The 21,739-nt window shown below is 33.5% G+C and overlaps 1 protein-coding gene and 1 pseudogene across 2 annotated transcripts; both read left to right on the top strand.

Annotated features, from left to right (window-relative positions):
* Positions 1–4,706: 4,706 nt before the first annotated feature.
* LOC127744888 (protein FAR1-RELATED SEQUENCE 5-like) lies at positions 4,707–6,140 on the top strand (annotated as a pseudogene).
* An 8,624-nt stretch (positions 6,141–14,764) lies between these two features.
* On the top strand, positions 14,765–20,641 carry LOC107473169 (uncharacterized). Of its 2 annotated transcripts, none has more exons than XM_016092718.3 (10): positions 14,765–14,966; positions 15,058–15,120; positions 15,477–15,609; positions 16,390–16,627; positions 16,803–16,931; positions 17,009–17,058; positions 17,141–17,238; positions 17,391–17,678; positions 18,758–19,226; positions 19,431–19,716. In XM_016092718.3, the coding sequence occupies exons 2-10, from the start codon at positions 15,070–15,072 to the stop codon at positions 19,508–19,510; spliced, it is 1,536 nt and encodes a 511-aa protein (XP_015948204.1). In that variant the 5' UTR covers positions 14,765–14,966; positions 15,058–15,069; the 3' UTR covers positions 19,511–19,716. The 2 variants fall into 2 exon arrangements, with proteins under 2 accessions (XP_015948204.1, XP_015948202.1); XM_016092716.3 differs by lacking the exon at positions 19,431–19,716 and adding an exon at positions 20,262–20,641 and having other exon boundaries at positions 14,766–14,966.
* The last annotated feature ends 1,098 nt before the right edge of the window (positions 20,642–21,739 follow it).

Here is a 21,739-nt window from a genome sequence, read left to right as displayed (position 1 = left end):
AGAATCCAAAAGAAATAGTTACATTGTGTAAGACAAGTAATTTGTGTAGTCCCAAAAAAATATAGCATAGGATGTGAGGATATTCCCTCCCGATGTAAACAAGGACGTAATATGGAGCCTTCTTCTTCCCATGGTTAGCTCCTTCTGGTGGACTTTTTCTTCGGCTCTCCTCCAGCTCGTCGAAGTATGCTCTTTGTATTAAGTGCTGTGAATGGAGTCCTAACCTCCATACGTTTGTTCCTTGGTTGGTTGCGGCGCACAGGAGGTCGAGCACGGCTGTCAAGGGCATTCAAGGTAGCTCCAATGGCTATATTCTTGTGAGATAGGATGATGTCCAGCATTATTTCCAACCTGTATAACTTGATGATGTCCTACATATAAAAATCAATATTAAAGAACCACTTGTAGGTACAGACATTGACCTGTGTATAAAAAATATATTAATAAGGTATATAGGTTTGGAAGCTCATATAATGGCAGTCATCTAGTTTTTCGTTTTTGTTCCAATACTCCATGAATTTTATTGCATACACACCACAGTCAAACCTAAGAATAGAAAAATGCAATTCTATTAGTGAAACATCTCAATGTAACTAAACAATTAATACATTGCAAGATTTTGGAGGGAAGACTTACCCATTTGGTTGTATTGAAACAGAGGCATATGTGTAAGGCAGCCCTTTTTGAATGGGCTTATAAGTCGGGATAGCCACCTGTGCAATGTCTTTAATGAGCCTCGCTTAAGACATAAACAACTAAACTTAAACGGAATACAACAGAAAATGTTAAATAGAGCTTAAGAGTGATGAGCTGTTGTGGTACCACATATAAATCTAGCATGCTCCGTGCTGTATTAGGTGGTTTACTATGTATGCTATCCAGTTCGAACAACCTTTTCTCAGAGACATCGAATGCATACACCCACCAGTGACAGGTGATATACAGAAAAAAATCACTGCACAACCAATAATTGTAACTAGGTATATTACTTGCATTTACAAAGAAAAACACATATCTATTGTGTTGGTGCTATGATGAAAGTAACTTATTATACTGCAAACATACATATCCATTTTCTATTTGAAGTTATTTCCTTGTCAAAATACCTAGTATCGGCACCAAAGTGTTTATCCAATCCGACATACGCTGGATTCGGTCCATCTTGAAAGTTTAGCATATTCTTTGGGACCAATACCATTTTCTGTACAAATACGAATTATCAAAAGTTCATAAACTGTACTATACATAAATGATTAATATGAACGTTTCCTTACTAGAGCCCTGAGTCATTGAATGCGCAACACATCCAGTGTACAACCTACATAACTAGCTTGTAAAATCATAAATGTCGACACTGCATAAGCAACAAACAAAGTGGAGTAACATGATTTTCCGTTACTTATACTGTCGTGGTCTCAGTGTGCACAAGTCCTCCCTCGACAGCAATAGGTGTGGTCTACCCTCATATGACGCCAAAGTTTGCTGGCTATCAAGAGAAGTGTCCACAGCCCATCCTCTGATTCGTTGTTCATCCCGCTCGGTGATTTTCCGTTCCTGAAGTAACGGATGAATAGGTCGGGGAGGAGAAGGTGTGGGTGATTTAAAGAGTTGCGTCATCCCAAGAGAGAAAGAGGGGCGCTATGGACTCGGTGTGCGGTAGGAAGAACCTCTTGGAATGATTGTTTAGATCGGATCTATGCTAATGGGTCTCGAGGTGTAAACACGATTTTCTATATCTGCCCATATTATTTCGCTCTCTGGATCCCGCAGAGATAAGAGGTCAGGATGTCTGTTTGAAATAAAAAAAGAATTGCGGTGATCAACCTTCAGGAATTATTTAGGAGGATATAAAAAAAACCTGGTATACTACTACCGAAAACAAAGTTATGTAGTAATCACTTGCCTGTCAAAAAATTCAGTAGAATATTCCTCAACCCCTGCATACTCAACCAATGTTGTTGATGGTATTTTTGGTTCAGGATCAACTGTCTCGATTGGTTGATTAGTTGATTCCGATAGGATGGTTGTGATGATTTTCCCTTCTATCATGTGATGCTGATGTGTTTTCCTTTGAAGAATTTTGATGCGGAGTCTGATGCCAATGGAATGGTCATCATCGTCATTCGCTTCTGATGATACTGAATGATGCATTGTGCGCAATGATGCACTACTAACTCCCCCCTCATGGTGGATCCCTGAAACCACAATATCAAACAAGTGGTTCACAAAAACCTCGAAGTGCTTTCACAGGACACAAAGAACCCAAGATTAAATGATAGAGCATATCATTTAGGTTTATTAAATAATGGCACAACCACTAACTTGATTAACCATAACATAAACCAATGCTCATGCTCAAACTGCATTAATGCAACTAACAAATTCTAAGAAGGAACATCTTGCTCACCTTAGGATTCTCTTTTTTGTTTGTCCTATTAGTCGTGTCTGCCTCCCCATCCCTCATATGTGGTTGAGGTGTCCTCGTTGAATCAGATCTTCGGCGCAATCTCTTTTCAATGGGCTCGTCCTCATTGTCATCACCGTCCGATGCAACTGCATGTGTATCCGGGTGCATCAGAACCTCTCTAAATCCCTCCCTGCGAGTATATTCTTGAAATTACATCATAACACAACTTTAACATAAATGAAAGATAAAACATAAACTGAACAGTTTACTCGATCTACGTTTAAACATGAAAAAGAAAGATTTAGTGAATGTTAATCTTAACTCACTTTTCTGTGGTCGACGTCTTCTCGTTCAGGGCTTGGGTCACTTGTGTCCTCTAGTGTGGCACCTTCCATGCTCCCATCTTCATTCCGGCCAGGTTCGTTGCAATCCTGTTGTTGGCCATTACCGGGTCAGAAGCTACATACAGCTAAAGCAACATCATGTTCGATAACATGAAAATATAGACATAATAAACGACACACCCGTTAACGACATCTTCCAGTGCTTAATAATAAAATGCAAAACCATGAATTTCATGAATTCAAAAAGTCCATTTGTAGTCAATTACATCAGAAAATGAGCTTCAAATTAAAAATTGACGATTTTAACACAACCAATAACTTAAAAAGTTATACAACTTATGCGGGACACAGGACAACGATAGCACTGCGTCACCTCCGGTTGAATAGTTTCTACCACGGCGAGATTACATGTTGCACGGTCGGGCACAAAAACATCTTCAGCACCAGTAGGATGAAGTGTCTCCTGAACTCCATCCTGTCATCTTCAGTATCCATTGCACATTGATTGATAAAATGCCTCAGTTGTATAGTTTTCAATCGGTGATATCTTTTTTTTAATTGACAAAGCAATGACCATGGAGACCGAAAAACATATAACCAATTCAATGGTGTGTAATAGGTAAAGGTATACTCACTCCCGGGTGGAATACCGAAAATACGCTGGAAAAGCTCGGGCACGATGCAGATGTTCCCATTTTGTAGCTTGAGGGTGCTCGTTTCAGTGTCATAGACTTTGGCCAACATCACCATTATGCCTTGCCTCACTTGCCACCTTGGGACAAGCTTTAGGAAACCATAACCAATTTCTTCTATCTCATCAAGCTTTGCTTGAGCCTGGTTGGTTTCCAGTTCCTTAAACAAGTATGCGATGTAACATGGTGAGCATCTTATCTCTAGTAATTTCTGTAAAACATACCACATGACTATCAGAAGGAAACAACTGATATGAAGCTATAACAAGAGCACAAATTTGTGGATGAGATTTTACCGGCTTTCCCATGTATATAAGGTGGTTTCTGCGTAAAGAGCAGAAATTGATTCCAAGTAGAAACTTCTTTTGTGTTGCCTAAAGTCAACTAAGCTAAAAGTACAAAATATTGGGGAAAATAGAATCAACATATAAGAACGTATTTTAGTGGAACGGATAGCGAAAAAACTGAAAACACCCACATAAATTTAGATTGCGAAAATCCAATGTGTCCTACCAAACACGTAACACCTACATGTATAGTAACATAATCAAACTGAGGCGGCAAAAAAGTTCCTAGAAACATTTCATAAAAGCTAAATGTGATCACAGTATACACCAATTATAAAATCAAAATGCACCATTAAACTTGTGGCTTGGTGAACCATGAAGCAACGGGAACGGATTCTCTCCAGTAGAGGAAAAAATTGACACTGTCCAGTGGAAGATCTCAACTCTTAATAAAATCCAACGGTCCTAATTTAACTATAATTATGACTATTTTTTATTTTTCTAATATTCTCACGTTCTAGCTTCTTTTATTTTTATTATCTTCCCGCGCTTATTTTCTTGTCACCATCTTCTCTGCAAAATTAAACTTTTGAACTTCTATTATATTCTTCTTTTCAAGCAGTTGATTTTTAATAATATCTTGTGATGCTAATAGAAGGCTATTACAGACTCATTTTGAGGATAACGATTCTTCTCCTTCGACATTGAGGTTTTGTGCTTTCATTTTCATTCTCATTCTCTTTTATCTAATTCCCTTACTCAAGTCTTATTTCCCAATCATTTGATAATACGTTCAGTTTGACATTAATAAATTGTGCTATATGAGTACTTTTGTTTTTTAATGTTCATGTTCTTGTAATTGAATATTTAAATTAGTTTTTCTGTTAACAATTAAAAAGATGTACTTTTTTAATATTTTTTCTTTTCATTCTTGTTTTCATTTTAGGATGTGCAACGATTCTTGAATGCCCAAAATATGGACGTAGAATTTGATTGGCTACCTAAATTGGACAAAACCTTTAACACTGTAGAAGAGGCATGGCAATTTTGGATTGATTATGGTGGGAGGATGGGATTTGGTGTCCACAAGCAATATTCTAACAAAAATGCAGATGGAAAAATTCTAAGTCTTAGGTTCGTCTGTGCCAAAGAAGGTGTTCGTAAATCAAACAAGAGGGATTCTTTGACGATCATTCCTAGACTTGAAACAAGGACTAATTATGGTGTAAAATTAGGAATCATATATATTAAAGGCAATAACAAATATGAGATTCATGATTTTTTCAGTGAGCATAATCATCCTTTGCATCTTCCATAGACAACTCACATGTTATCATGTCAACAAAAAATATCTCAGGTTCATGCTCAAGAAATTGAATTGGCAGATGACTCAGGAATCACACAACGGACTTCATTTGAATTGATGAGTAGACAAGTTGGTGGAAGAGAAAATATTGGTTATACACGTTCAGACTAAAAAAATATCTCCGTACCAAAAGAATGAGAAGCATGGCATACGGGGAGGCAGGCGGCTTGTTAGCATATTTTCAATAAGAATCTCTAGAAAATCCATCATTCAGTCATGCTATTTAGTTAGATCTGGAAGAACAAATAACGAATGTTTTTTGGGCTGATGCAAAAATGATCATGGATTATGAATATTTTGGTGATGTGGTTACTCTTGACATTACATATAGTACTAATAATGCTTGTAGGCCTTTGGTTGTGTTTGCAGGATTTAATCACTTTAGAGGGGTAGTGATATTTGGAGCTGCACTTCTTTATGACGAGAGTTCAGATTCATTTGAATGGTTGTTTAGAGAGTTTTTGAAGACACACAAGAACAAGAAGCCTCGAACTATTTTCACAGATCAAGCTCCTGCAATGGCTAATGGTTTGGCTAAGGTAATGCCTGAAACATATCATGCTTTATGTTCTTGGCATTTGATGCAAAATGGCATAAAACATCTTGGTAATTTGATGAAGAATGGTTCTTACTTTCTGCGAGACTTTAAAGCATGTATGTATGAATATGTAGATGAAACTAATTTCAAAGAAGCATCGAATAAATTATTAGATGACTATGATCTTAAGGAAAATAAGTGGTTGATGAACTTGTATAAATTAAAGGAGAAGTGGGCAAGATGCTATATGAACAATACATTCACTATTGGCATGCGGAGTACACAGCTTAGTGAAAGTTTGAATGCAGACCTAAAAAATTATATGAAACCAAACCAAACCTAAACATAATTTAATTTTTCAATCACTTTGAAAGAGTTGTTAATGATAAATGATACAATGAGCTACAAGGGGAATTTCAATCCAGATAAAAGTTACCCAGATTGAAGATGGTAAGTTCACCACTATTGCAACAAGTTTCAGAAGTATATACCTTGTCATTGTTTGATCTTTTTCAAGAAGAATATGACAAATATTCTACAGCTTGCATAAGAGAAGTAAATGAGAGAGGCTTTGTTTATGAATATCTAGTTGGATTGTGCAATGAGAATAGAGTTTAAAGTAACATTTGATCTTTCCTTGAATTCAATTTCATGTAATTGTAAAAAGTTTGAGACTTTTGGCATTTTGTGTTGTCACACAATCAAAGTTCTAGATGTTAAAGATATTAAATTACTGCCTAACCAGTATATTTTGAAGAGGTGGACAAGAGAAGCAATGAGGGGATTAGTAAAAGATATGCATCGAAGAATAGTTGAAGAAGATACTTGTCTTACTAGCACACAATGGTTTAAGCAAACATGTCCTAAGTTAGTAAGAACAGTCACACAAGTCTCTGATTGTAAAGAAGCACGTGTCTTTATGGAAAAAGCTGTGGAGGAGTTAAGTAAAAAAGTTGATGATATCTGTAAACTAAATTTGGGATTAGAAGTCAACAATGCCGATTCTTCCCTCCCAATTCAATGTACAAACTTTCAACCCTTAGAAGTCAGAGGTTTGAAAATGAGAAATGGTGTGAGAAATTTTAGAAAGCATCCAAAAAGTTGGGTTGAAAAGCAACCCAAAAATAAGAAAAGTCAAAATAGCAACACTTCACAACAACAACAAGACAAGGTAGAATTATAATTAAGTAGTAAAATAAAGTAGGTGGTATGAGTACAATGTTGAGTACCTTAAATTTTTATGTTTTTTATATTTATTTTAGATTATTTTAACTCTTATAAATTATTCTCCTTCTCATGTTATATAGGTCATTAAGCTGTATAGTTCAATATCTCAAGAAGATAATCATGGTTTTAATAGGTTATTAATGGTAAGTTTTTTTAATTATTTGTAAAATGATACTTATATATTGTTTAACATGATGAATCTTTTTTATTGGTGTTTAATATTACTATGATTATCTATATCCAATAGAAACCGTTGGATGTATTTCTTCAACCAAATACATTTGTGAACAATAAAATTTTTTTATAAAATTTAAGGTAATTTTTAGTTATAAAATATCTCAATAAATAATTACTTACATCATTGTAGACAAATTAGCATAGTAATACTTTATTTACTTCTTTCACTTAATAACAATTTTATATTTTTTTTATAGAATCTTGGATGCATACTAAGAGAGTTTTTTGATGCCAAATATGCTTGAATTGCTATTGATTTTGAAAAATATTTGACTGAATGATTGAAATTAGAGTTGTAATAGATCTCACAAAAACAGAATGGTGTAAAAGAGAAGAAGAACCTATTATTTATAATTTGTTTTTTGGGATATTTATCTTAAAATTTTATATTGTAATTTTACTATTTGATTGTCTCCTGCACTTGTATATAATCTTTTTCCTCTATTTCAATTGGTATGTTTATAATACCATATCTCAAATTACATAAAATATACAATTACTTTGAACAATAAATTCATGCACAATAAATTTATACCCATACCAATTCGTACTCAATATCCTATTACAATTTTGAACAGATATTTTCTTTCCATACTTCTCATCTTCAACATCAGAATTTTCATAAGAGTCGGACAATTAAGTGTTATAATGTCTTGGTGGAACTTTTCACAAGAGCGTTCGCTTGTTCGCTTAAACTCATTTCGCTAACTCATTTGTTTTGGCAATAATATACAAAATTGACAATTATCTGCAGAATTTTAAAATTACAGACTTAGATCCTGTCATACCAATTAAAAGCAGTGGGTACTTTGCATAACAAAATAATATAATCAAAATTCAACAACACTAAATATGATTAAGGTCTAAATAATAAAAACATGTACTACTTGAATGGCTAACATTACAAATAAGTAAAGTCTATCAAATCTTTTATAAATTAAATTCTTAAACCATAAGATGATTGTAAGAACAGTAACACTATTTATGCAGGTAGAACTTACAACACATATCATTCAGAACCTCATTGTTCTCCTTTACTTATTTTAAAATAACACCAAATGCCTAATTCAAAAAACAGAATATTGAAAATAATTTTGTTTGAAAAAAGAAAAGACAACATTTTTAGAAGCAAACACAAATAAAAAAATCAAAATAATTGAATAAAATAGTGTAGAATAACAAACACAAACTATGGCAATTTAAAGAAAAAAAACTATTTTTTTTTCATTTTGTCATCCTTTCATATCTCAAATGTTTAAGGTACCTGCCTAATTACAAAATCAACCACACAAATTCTAACCAATTATTATCAACAAGAATTATTAATTTAGGAATTTAGTGATTGAGAGAGAGAAAGAAGAATGTGAGAAGGTATTCAAATCTTAGATTCTACTCGCAAAGCTGTTGAAGCAGGAGAAAGAAGACGAGGAATGAAGGTTCTTCTTCTTGTTGTTACTGCTAGGGAAGAGAATAAGAAGAGTGGAGTGTGAAATTGAAGATAAGAAGAAAAGTTTAAAGAATTTGAGAAGAGAGAGCTTCTTCTTGGTGTTGTTACTGCGATAGAAGAAAATAGACTCGTGAAAAGTGAAATCAAAGAGAAGAAGGGTTGGTAGAAAGTAATAGTCATAATTATAGTTATAATTAGAACCGTTGGATTTTATTAAGGGTTGAGATCTTCTACTGGACAGTGTCAATTTTTTTCTCCACTGGAGAGGATCCGTTCCCTGAAGCAACCAACTATTTTAAAAAATTCATATATATCTCAATGCACTTTTAGAACAAAAAATGAGGACAACAATTATTTAACCTATTTGTAAAATAACGTATCCAATGTGTGTATGGAAAAATACTTATATGCACATTTCATAAAGGTTAGATATGATCAAAATATACACCAATTTTAAAATGAATTTGTTGTTGTGTGTCATAAGAAAATTCACCTCAAGACACAATAAGCTATGCAAATTAAAAAAAAAAACATATAGGACATTAACACCACCATGTTTCAGCTTTTGTGTTTTCTAATTCAACACAGACACATGACTAATAATAACAATACAAACCGAAAGTTTAACCAATGTACACTATCACTCAGAGAATTGCTAACTTGACCATCAAATTTAGACACACCAATTAGCAATTAAATTTGCTAACAAAAAGCACCAAGAAACAGCCCATAAAAGCTAAATGTGATCAAAGGGCACTCCAATTATAAAATCAATTTACGTCGTTGCTCTTGCCACTCGGTGAATCATTAGGCAACCAAATATTTAAAGAAACACATAGATCTCTGCATTTTTAAAATTAAAAATGGGAAAAGTAGTTATTTAACCTATTAATAAACTAACATGTTCAATTTGATTACGGAAAAACATTTTTACGCATATTTCAAAAAGGATAAATATGCTCACAAAATACACCAATTTTAAAGTGAATTTGTTATTCTGTCTGTCATAAGAAAATTCAGCACAAGACACAACAAGCTTTGCAAATTAAAAAAAAAAAGGAATTACCACAAGATCACGCTACAACTTTTGTCTTTTCTAATACAACATAGACACATGTTGAATAATAACAATACCAACAGTTATTACACTATCGTAGACTAAATGAACATGACACATCTGATGTAAAGAAGGTGCACTCTCAAAGGCAAATTATTAGACACACCAATTATAATTTCAATTCGCTAACAAAAAGCTCCTAGAAACATTTTCAAAGCAGCTACATGTTAACACAAGCCACAACAATTGTAAAATCATTTTGCACCATTGCTCTTGTCGTTCGGTAAATCATGAAGCAACCAAATATTTACAAAAACACATGTTGATCTCAACGGATTTTTAAAATAAAAAAAGTTGACAACAATTATTTAACCTATTTGTATAATCACATGTGCAATTTGAGTATGAAAAAATATTTTTTTGCACATTACAAAAAGACTAAATATGCTCAAAATATATACTCATTCTCAACTGAATTTGTTGCTCTATGTATCACAAGAAAATACACCATAAGACACATTAAGCTACAATGAATAAGACATATTAAGCAAATTAAACTAAAAAAAATATCAAGGAAAATTACTAAAATGAACAAGACACATATGATATTTAAATTGGTGTACTCTCAACAACAAATTATTAGACATACCAATTATAAATTCAATTTGCTAATAAAAAATTCATATAAACATTTCCATAAAAGCTAAATGTTAACACAGGCCACACCAATTATAAGATCAATTTGCACCGTTACACTTATTGCTCGGTGAATCATGAATCAACCAACTATTTAATAAAAAACACATAGATCTCAATGTATTTTTTAAAACAAAAAATGAGGACAACAATTATTTAACCTCTTTGTATAATAACATGTCCAACCCGAGTACGGAAAAAACACTTTTACGCATACTTAAAAAAGGCTAAATATGCCCCAAAAGAGACCCCAATTTTTAACTGAATTTTCTGATTTATATATCATAAGAAAGTTCAGCACAAGACACAATAAACTATGCAAATTAAAAAAAATAAACATTGAGGCATTAAATTAAGATCACATTTCAGTTTCTATATTTTCTAATTCAACATAGATCCATATTGTACAACAACAATAGAAACAGTAATTTAGCTATTGAACACTATCGCTACCCAAATTTCTAGAATGATCAAGACACATCTGAATAAATTATATTACTAAATTATATTAAATTTATTAAATTATATTATCACATGCATCTATCCTAAATAAATTATAGTACTAAAGTATCTGAAACAATTATAAAATAAAAAGATGGGAAAAAGGTACTAAATAGTATGAGACAACAACTTTGTCACAAAGGGTGACCACAGAGGCATTACACCAAACAATGTTTTAGAGTCTCCAAATAACACAACACAGCCACAGGGATAAACTGAAAACCGTTCCAACGACAAAAATTATTCAATAACTGATAACACCATTTTTGTCACATAACTGATAGAAAACAGCATGCGAAACCACCTTGGTCCAGGAAACAAGTTCAACAAAAACAACAATTCATTCACCAATTTCCAAGTTCTTTCACAGCCAACAGACACAGACCCATGTTTAATCCTTCTCAATCCAAATGTAATGCTCAGAATTAGAAATCTATACCAGCACCTAGTTTAAATCTCAAAGACCCACTTACCTCTTAGTGTCGCGGTGGTGCCGAAGGGAAGACGCTATTCTAGTTGGGCTCGTCCACGAGTCAAGGAGCGGTGCTTGGTGGGAGGGGCGAAGCCAGAAAGCCACAGGGTTTCTAGCGAACCCACACGGCCCGATGAATGCAGCTGTGGCGTGTGGTGAGGCAGCGCGGGGTTGCTACGTGGTGTTGAAGGCCGGACAGCCAGATGCGTCTTCAAAGCACCTCCAACGATGACATGCACCAGAGTCGGCGGCTTCACGGTGACTATAGGAACATACTTTTAACGTCGTGGTCAGGTGGTCCGACGGCGTTGACTTTCCTTGACGGCGGAGACGGCAACAATGGAGGCTATGCGGCGCTGGATGCTGATAGGGGGGTTGGGAGAGATTGTCCATGGTAAGTCAATGTGGGTCTATGGTAAATTAGGTTTAACGGGGTAAATTAGGTTTAATCCGGGTTAACTTGGATGTGGCTTTTGTAAATGAATGGGTTTGGTGTCCAACCCAACTAAAATTGGTAGATCTTGGCAGAAAAAATGTTGGTAACGTAGCATGATTGATTTTCTTTTTGTCAGACTTAATTATGTTACGATACGACAACATTCTTATGTTATGGTTCAGGTTGATTGAATGAATTATACTTGTTTAACGTTATAGTCCTTGACTATGTTATGGCTTGTTTTTGTCTTAGATTGATTGAATGAAAATAAATATATTAATTTACAAACATTGTATGGCAACAGAATCTAGATGGATAATTTAAACTTCATTCTTCCATTCATATTAACCAAAACAGTCAACAGACATAGTTCATTAAAATTTACATTTTTTTCACATTTTTCATACCCTAAACAAATAAACACCAACAACTACAACAATCAAGGCTATAACTATGACATAGAAGTTATTGCTTTTTTTGTTCTTTAGGTAAATTATTCTTTGCTTTAGATCAACTACTATGTTTTCCAGTTCTTTCTTTATGAAATATTCTTCAACATCAAAGCTCTGATTGTCACCCAATGTCCTTGTTAATTCTATGCATCCAATTCTTCCAATGTGGTCATTAACCCATACAAAAAATTTGTAATGTGGTTGTTTCACCTAAATCGATTCGAATACAATAAAAATGTGTTGGTAAAAAACACTCAACTTCATCCACATACATGAAGAATTGCGAGCTTACCTTGAAGAATGGGCATCCAAAAAATAGCCTATTCGAGTTGGTGTTTGTCTTCGACATGTAAAATATGACATACACCCCGCAGAAGCATTTTAGGGCAACACCATCTTTCTCATTCCCAACTTGCACCGAATATGGGATCGCATTTCCAACTGTGCGTTTGTGTCGTTCGCCATCTCCACCTCTGCTTCGTCTCGTATTTGAGGAGCATTCATCACTGACTATTAATCTAATTAACACCACCATGAACAACTATGATCAGCTACTGCATACGCCATTTTTCTATCCAATTTAAATCTCATTAGGGCTAACATTCAAAACGACACCATTTTTAACAGCAAGGATTTTTTGTCCTTTGAACTTTATCTTCCTTCCAACGTGGCACCATAACGGATACCGTTTCAACCATGTTAGCCAGTTTCATTTGGTGTGTGAGAGACAAATTGACGGAAAGATTAGAGATTTTTTTGTATTTAAATTTTGTCAAAGATGAATTTATCAAAATTTAAAAGGTTAGAGATTTATTTACCCTTTTTCGTAACTTTAGTTTTAATGTTAGCATCCAAATTTTTCATGGTCAAAAATGATGGCAAAGGATTCGATGGCCCGAGAACATTTGGACCATTAAATGGTCCCATAACAAAACATATTTTTTAATTTTTTAATAACTGCTAAATAGTCCTTATTTAATTTTAATTATAAATTAGTCCTTTATATATTATTTAACTATAAAATCTATTTTTATTTTATAAATTATTTTTTTATCATTCATCTATCATGTTTAGTGAGAGTAAAAAACTAAAATAATAATAAATTAGATCTTCCATTAATCGTAATAAATATTTTGCAATCTTAATCTATTATAATTTTATCATTGATCCAATTACATACGTATTGGGTTGGAAAAATCGTGTTTGTTAGAAATTCAATTGATTGAATGCACAAACCAATCGTTTGAAATTCAGACTTTTCAAACTTCAATCGATTGGAAATTTGGAATTGATACACAATCGATTGAATTTTGCAAGGCGGGATTTTTCTTATTCAATTGATTGGTCATATTACCCAATCAATTGAAATCATCAAAGCAAGCTGGGTTTAATTAATTAATTCAATCGATTGGTTCTGTTGCCCCTTTATTATTTTTGAAAATCCCATTTTTTTCAACTTTAATTTTCCAAATACGAGTTTTTTTTATGCAAAGCAAGTTCGTCGTACTATAATTCGTCGGGTTAGGTAAACTCTATAAAAATTAGAGTTCGGGGGTCAAGCGAATTCTATAAAAAAATATAGAGTGCGGCTAACTCGCCCTAAATAAAAAAAATCGTATTTGAAAAATTAAAGTTAAAAAATGGGGTTTTGAAAAATGATATTTTTTTAAATGATAAGTAAAAATAATTTTATTGTTATAGGAAGTGTACTAAAAAATATTTTCATTGGTAAATTTTGAAGATGTTAGGTATATTTATGAACACTGACATGGATGAAAAATACTATGAGGACGATGATATTAACCAACAAAAAGAGCTGGTATGTGATCACGAGGGAATAACAGAACCAATCGATTGAATTAACTAAATCAGATTGCTTTGATGATTTCAATCGATTGGCTAATATGACCAATTAATTGAATAAGAAAAACTCCACATGCCTTGTAAAATTTAATCGATTGTGTATCAATTTCAAACGATTGAAGTATGGAAAGCTTGAATTTCAATCGATTGGTTTATGCATCCAATCGATTGAATTTCTAACAAACACAATTTTTCTATCCCAATACATATGTAACTGAAATGATAAAATTATGATTGATTAAAATTGTAAAATATTTATTACAATTAATGAAATATCTAATTTGTTATTATTTTAATTTTTATTTTCAATAAACATGATAAATGAATAATAAAATAATAATTTATAAAATAAAAATTAAATTTTTTTTTTTTTGGTCAATGGATTGGACAACCCCCAATCCTAGGTACCCCAATGGATTGGACAACCCCCAATCCTAGGTACACAACATACCCACACACTCCTCACATATTTATCACATTTTTTCCTCAATTGCATCCTCTAGGGTTTGAACCCTAGACCTTGAGGTGGGGAGAGGGGAGAATGCCACTAGAGCCAAGGCTCATTGGCAATAAAAAAATATTTAACAATTATTAAAAAATTTTAAAAAATATGTTTTGTTATTTCGGCCCATCGAATACAGTCAGAAATGATTATGCACGGAGGAAAAATTCTTGCAAACCAAAACGACGTAGTCTCGTTTGGCGTCTGCTTTCCTCGTTCCTTTATCCTTTTCCTAAATTGTTTTTTGTTACCCCTCGTTAACATGGAACGCAGAAGGCAGAACCAACTATTAATTAATTTAAATCTATTAACTATTAACTATTAACTATTCAATCTTTCAATTTCAATTTCGATTTCTAAGAACGCTCCCTCTCTCCTTCTCCGTGCGCTGATTCAACTTCGATTTGCTACAATCCCATCGCTAATTCACAACACCACAAAGGTAACTTTTTTTTATAAATTTATTTATTTATTATTCAATAATATAATATAATTATTATATGAACACAAACTTAATTTCCGGCGTTCTGCAGAATCTTGCTTCCATGGCGCAATCTCCCAATATACAGCGTACGGACTCAAACACGCCCTTAATGGTAACGCAACTTTTTCCTCCCTTTCTTTTCTCAATTCTTTTTTATTTTGATTTATTCTTTGGGCTTTCTATATAGAGCTTTCATTTTCCCATCATCAATGTTTCGATTCCTTTATATTGCAGTGAGCTGCATTTAGTGGTTTTTCATTTATTGTTGCTCAATTTGCACATAATCTTCGCTATCAATGCTAATTTGGTTCGAATTGATTTTTTGCTAATTGAATATTGTGCTGATTTTCCATTTTTCCCCCCTTTCCTTTGGAGGTGGCCTTTTATGATCAAAAAACAATATTGACGTTTTTATCATTTTTTTTTCTAAAAAAATTGAAGATTGAATGTATTACTTATCTTTTATAGGGACAAAGAAATGACTTGGCAAATGATGGACTTGTTCCTCAGATATTTTCATCTGTTCCTTCTCTCACTGAAGCTGCTGCTTATCTTTCACAAACAACGTCGTTCCTTACTGGTTGTTTCTATGATTATTCAGGCAAGCTTCTTTTCTAATTACTTCTTCCAGGGTGTAGCTGAATCCATTTTTTCTTTCATGAGTTTGGGGAATTATGCAGCCAGTCACTTTAAGAGGAAATAATTGAGCTTAAGTATTAAAGAAAACAGTTAAAAAAAATATGGAGGTACTTAGTCATCTGACTTCAGTTTGGAGTAGAAAAGATGATATACGTTTTATGACACTTCAACTGTTGTAAAATTTATTTATGCTTGGGAATTGAAGATTCTAGAATTTGATCACATTGCTTTGGAATTATGGCAAAATGAATGTTCGCCATTACAGGCCTTGGCAAAGCCATAATATATGTGATTATTATTAGTTTTCTTTAATGTGGTTCTGTAAAACTAATAGAGACATATTGATAGCAAAATGTTACTCTCCAGTAAAATGTTTGGCCTTTAACTTAAACATGGTTTTTCTAGATAGAGTTTATTAGAGATCTAATTATTTTTTAGAAATATATAGTTTTACGCTTTAAGTGTTCATGCCTGTGATGATGATGGTCTAGAAGTGTGAATGTAGGACTTAGATTCTTTTCAATATGCTCCTTTTCTAAATATTTGAATCTTAGCTGTCTGTAGTTTTGAATACATAAATTTGTTTAATATGAATGACTTATTGTCATGTCCTAACAATTCTATGATGCGTTACCTTTCCTCATGTTATCATTATTTGTACAATCATATTATATATATTGTACTCACTACAAAGTATTTAGTTTTGCAATTTTGACCTCAAGGCTATTATCAAATTTTTCAGTAGAACATTCCTCTGGAGATTCCAGTGACTCTTCTGGCGTTCATGCACAAGAGCTTGTGTCTTTTGCTTCAGGGGAAACTGAGGCATCTTCTTCTAATAAAACATTTCAATCTTCTTATGCACCTCTGAATACAAATGAGGACATCACAGAGACTTCTGTTGGAGATTCATCAGGAAATGCCGGTGCACTAGTAAGATCAAATCCTTCTGGACAAACTGGAATTCCCCTCTTCCAAAGGTATTGTTTGCCAAGAAACAAACATGAATCTGACTGTTAATATTGCATCATTTTTGTCTGCATTCAGTTCAATTATTTCATTATATATATATACACATACTGTACCTAGTAAATACTTCTTGTATAGGTCACCATGTTTTTAAACTACACATTTTCCTTCTTCTACTTGCTTCAGCTTGATTGAGCGTGCTCGGAGGACTGTGCGTGGATCTGCCGATGATATAGGATGGCTTGGACGTGATCCTGGAATGCCCCCAGTTGAAGATGGAACGGAGAGGTTTCATGAGATTCTTGATGAAATCAAGTGAGCATCTTGTTTTGTTTTTCCCTAAAATGCTAGCTATAAGTGATTTGCTAACTTAGTTGTTCTTACTTTGACAGGCATGGTGTTCATAGGTTACCAAATTCTATGATTTATTTGTTAATACCAGGTAAAGTGACTGCTTATGCTCAATATGAGATCAACCATGCAACCTTGTTTTTGGTGCTACTAACTGTTCTGCCTTTTGTCAGGTCTTTTTAGCAATCATGGCCCACTCTACTTTGTCAATACAAAAGCCAGTTTCTCAAAAATGGGTTTGACTTGTCATATTGCTAAGATTCATAGTGAGGTATATCATATTCATAATAGTAATAACAATGATTGAGGATATTAGTTATTCACTAGTTCTCATGAAAATGCTAACTCTACTTTTTATGCAGATATCTCATTCATATTCTTATTATGTTCTATTACTGAATGTTGAGTGATCATTAATTATAGGCTTCAGTTGAGAAAAATGCCAGAGAGCTAAAAGAGTATATTGAGGAAATTTGTTGGGGTTCAAACAAACGCGTTTTGCTTCTTGGACATAGCAAGGGAGGAGTAGATGCAGCAGCTGCTTTATCATTATATTGGTCTGATTTGAAAGATAAGGTCGCTGGATTGGCATTAGCACAAAGTCCATATGGTGGTACGCCAATAGCTTCAGATCTACTGCGAGAAGGACAACTTGGCGATTATGTAAATATACGAAAACTTACTGAGATTCTTATCTGTAAAGTAATTAAGGTATGTTGAGTTCTTCTATTATCTCCTTTCCATTCTTCTTCGTTGTTCTTGATTAAATTATATTTCCTTGACCACTGCTATCTAGAATTTTCTTCAGGGTTTTCCAAAGTAACCTCCTTGCAGAGATATTGGAGAAATACTCCTACTCTGTGCACCGATGTTTACGTAGTTTGCACATGGCTACAAAAACAGTTTAGCCTGTTTATTATGAAAACCATATAAGCTAATCAGCAAAAGTTTTTCTGACCTAGGGCACACAACACTTCTAACATCAGTGAGAACATATGAACTTCTAGTTTTTTGAGCAGGCCTCAGACATAACATCCATATCAAGCTTATCAACTTGCATTACATCTCATTGGTGTTAATTCTATTAAGCTGTGGTGAAACTGTGAAAGGATGGAAATTGGTTAGATAGCTTTGCCTAATAGACTCGGCCCTTGTTTTTTTTCCAAAGGCAATCTATTTAGCTTCGCTTTCTACTATCATATGCCTTCTCTGAGGCCGAGCCTAGCCTTTAAGACTTTGGGTGAATGCATAGGTGCCTCAGCTAGGCAAAAGGCTTAAATTCATAAGTTTGTTTAAGTAGGTTAAAATGCCTGTAAACTGTAATTTACAATTTTTCCGATAGGCATAAACTTGAATTAAATTTATAGAGTACAAAGTAAATACATTATTCCTTTAGTAGTTGCTTCTCTTTGACAAACGTAAGGAATGGACAGCAGAATTAATGTCCTCCTCCACTATAATATCTTTCCTTCTTTTCAGATTGGGTTAAGTTTGTTCTTGGCTAACTTATTTAAGTAGTCCAAGGATCTCGTCTCGAGTCAATTAAAATAGTTTTCCTATATACAGTCATTACATAATTGAATGGTATAGCGCATGATTTTACTTATTTGCTGCTATAGTTTACTAGTGTTTGTTTTATGTTTAATTTAATTCTATCATATAAGTTCTACTTTTATGTTTTGTTTTGTTTTGTTTTTTTTTTTTTTTTTGAAGTTATTCTCTTTTAGCTCCTATGAATGTCAACTTAAAATCCCTTTATACCATTTAACATGTTATCTGTTATTACAAAGGGTGACATGAGAGCCTTAGAAGACTTGACGTATGAAAGGCGGAGGGAGTTTTTAAAGGAGCATCATCTACCAGATGAACTTCCTGTTGTTTCCTTTCGTACTGAAGCTAGTATTTCCCCTGCCGTTTTAGCGACGTTATCTCATGTTGCCCATGCTGAACTACCCACAGTTGCTGGCGAACCTAAAAAACTTCCTGTGGTGATGCCCTTAGGTGCTGCTATGGCTGCTTGCGCACAGTTGCTGCAGGTTAGATATGGTGAGAAGAGTGACGGGCTTGTGACATGCCGGGATGCAGAAGTTCCAGGATCTGTTGTGGTGCGACCTAAACGAAAACTGGACCATGCGTGGATGGTTTATTCATCACTAAATGATGACCCTAAAGAAGGGGACGCATCTCAGGTGTGCGAGGCTCTCTTGTATTTACTTGTGGAACTTGGTCAGAAAAAGAGGCACGGCCTTGAAAGGAAAGGTGAATGAAGCCTAAAATCTTTCTGTTGTACCTGTATATATTTTTCTCTCCAAAATTTGATATTCAATTTATTTTTTGCTCGTCTAGAAGGGAAAATTTTGAAAGGTAGGTTATAGTTGATGAGAATATACATGAATATACATTCATATACATGTAGCTCACGTTTATATTTTCAGTTTAATGATATGGTCTCATTATGCACAGAACAAAAGCAAGTACAACAACAGACCCAAAATATAACTATTCTTCACAGAACACATACTATACCCTTGTTTGAACCATGATTCTGAAAATCAGTTTATACCAGTTCTGGTCCGGTTCAGTCTATAGCAAAGACTGTCTAGTTCAAGAACTGGGTAAGAACCAGAAAATCAGCTGGGAATTAGTGAGTCAGACATGAGGTCAAAGTTGGTCCTTTGAGAAATTTAGACCCTCAAAACAATGATGATTAATATCTTTGGAGTTTGTTGTTAGTTCAAAATTGTTCGGAACTCATCATCATCATCAGTTTCTACTATGTTATTGGGTTTACCTTATTATTGTTGATGTGTTAATTATTCTTGTTGTTTGCTATTAGAATTAGCTTTAATTATGATTATTTTTTTTAAATATGAACCAATAGTATTAATTAAAAATAGTTTTATATTAGAATATATTTATATTATTATGTATTTATTTATAGTTTTATATATTATTTAAGAAAATAAATATTGTCACTCTTATTTTGATGTCATTCTTTTTACAAATTCATACAAACATACAATAAAAAACCACATGGAAAGTGAAATTTATCAAAAATAAAAGTGACAATATCTTATTATTTTATTATAAATCACTTATTTCAGTTGAATCACAGCTGAATTTCAATAGCCAAGATGATCGATTCAGTTTTCAAAACCTATGATTTTGCTTCCACCCTGTATTGGCTTTCGGCCTCTTATTTCCCCATCCCTTGATTTCCTTGGGTCAAGCTTTATTTACTGGTGGAAGAAGGTAATGGTCTAGCTCACTTGGTTGCGAATCTATCTCTTGCAGACAAGTTGCGAACTAGGTGGAACGTGAATCCTCCAAGAGGAATCGCCATCGTCTTGGACAAAGAAGCTCCTAGATCGCATCTCACATGACTGTTCCATCACCATCCTTATCAGTTTTATATTATATGCCTTCAGTTGAAGTGAAAGAGGTTTATTTACTTATTTATCTAATAGAAAAAACTAGAAACATAAATAGCTACCCAAATAGTTGTGTGGAAGAAGTCTTGTTAACTTTTTCAAACTAGTTACTTACAAAGATTCTAAACAAACTCCAGGGAAAAGAGAAAAAGCAATCAGTTCAAAGAAACAGTATTCGCAACCAATAAAAAAAGTACTTTAAGGTTGAGGTAATCATCATTATTCAACGTTTTTATTACTTTTGATCCCCGTCCTCTCTCTCTACAAGAAAAAAAAAATGCATGCATGAAAAGCATACAAGTACGTTCACATTTGAGACAAAAGCATCAGATGCATTTCTTTCTTTCCAACCTAAAAGAAAAATGAAACTGAATCCTGTCCCCCTTTTCCACACGAAGGCCATTGCTCCAAGGTTACCCCTTCGGCCTATAGAATTAGGAACGTTGCTAATTCATCAGAAATTGTATTAATTAGGGTTTCCAATAATTTGATCGAGCCTCTCATGTGTGCACTGTGCTTATGCACTAATTATTGAAATTGTTATATATATTTTGATGGAAATGATAATGCGGATTCTTTTCATTGGGAATGGTGATATATATCTCAAGGATAATGAACTAAAATTCCATAGCAATATGAATGAATTGACACGATGAATCACGTGGTCATCACAGCATCATATCAATATTCGTAAGGAAAGGTTATTGCGTATCGTAGAATTCTCCACTTGCAAGATTTTACTTTTCCTTTTTCTTCTTTTTTCTCTTGACTATTAAATACGAGAAAACATTTTTAATTGCAAATAAGTTGAACTTTGTAGAAAGTAATACCACTGTCATAGCACTTTTCCAGTTTAGTAAGGAATTTAGGATCTTTTAAGCCATATATAGTACCAGTATATTTTTGACAATTTCACATATATACATTCTTCACAGTATTTTTCAGCAGGTCTAGCTTTAATTATAACATTTTACTATGCTTTTTTATTTGAATAATATTTTTACAATTTTATTGTTCAGATATCGTTGAGTTTTGACATATATACAGGCATATATTGTGATACAGAGCTGGAGCATCAGATGCAAAATCTGATGTTAACAATTCATGCAATTATCTGATGAGATTGATTGTATTGATTCGCAGCCGATATTTTTGGATCCTACAAATATTTAACAACTACGTGTAATATATCTATATATATCACAATAATGTTTACAAAAGAATAAAAAATAAAAAAGCTTGAAAAATAAAGTATGGGCGAGTTGTATATTTATTTATTTATTTATTTAATGGTGTGTGTAATCCTCGATGAACCTGTGATGATTGAGAGGAATTGAAAGA

The sequence above is a fragment of the Arachis duranensis genome, chromosome 2, assembly GCF_000817695.3.
Source record: "Arachis duranensis cultivar V14167 chromosome 2, aradu.V14167.gnm2.J7QH, whole genome shotgun sequence".
Lineage (NCBI taxonomy): Eukaryota > Viridiplantae > Streptophyta > Magnoliopsida > Fabales > Fabaceae > Arachis > Arachis duranensis.
The sequence above is the reverse complement of the archived record's forward strand: the minus strand, read 5'-3'. Positions and strand labels throughout refer to the sequence as shown.

Coding starts and splice junctions, on each gene's coding strand:
- LOC107473169 (XM_016092716.3), top strand. CDS start 15,070: ATGGCGCAATCTCCCAATATACAGCGTACGGACTCAAACACGCCCTTA. Junction 16,628..16,802: donor GGAATTCCCCTCTTCCAAAG/GTATTGTTTGCC, acceptor TACTTGCTTCAG/CTTGATTGAGCGTGCTCGGA. Junction 17,059..17,140: donor GATTTATTTGTTAATACCAG/GTAAAGTGACTG, acceptor GCCTTTTGTCAG/GTCTTTTTAGCAATCATGGC.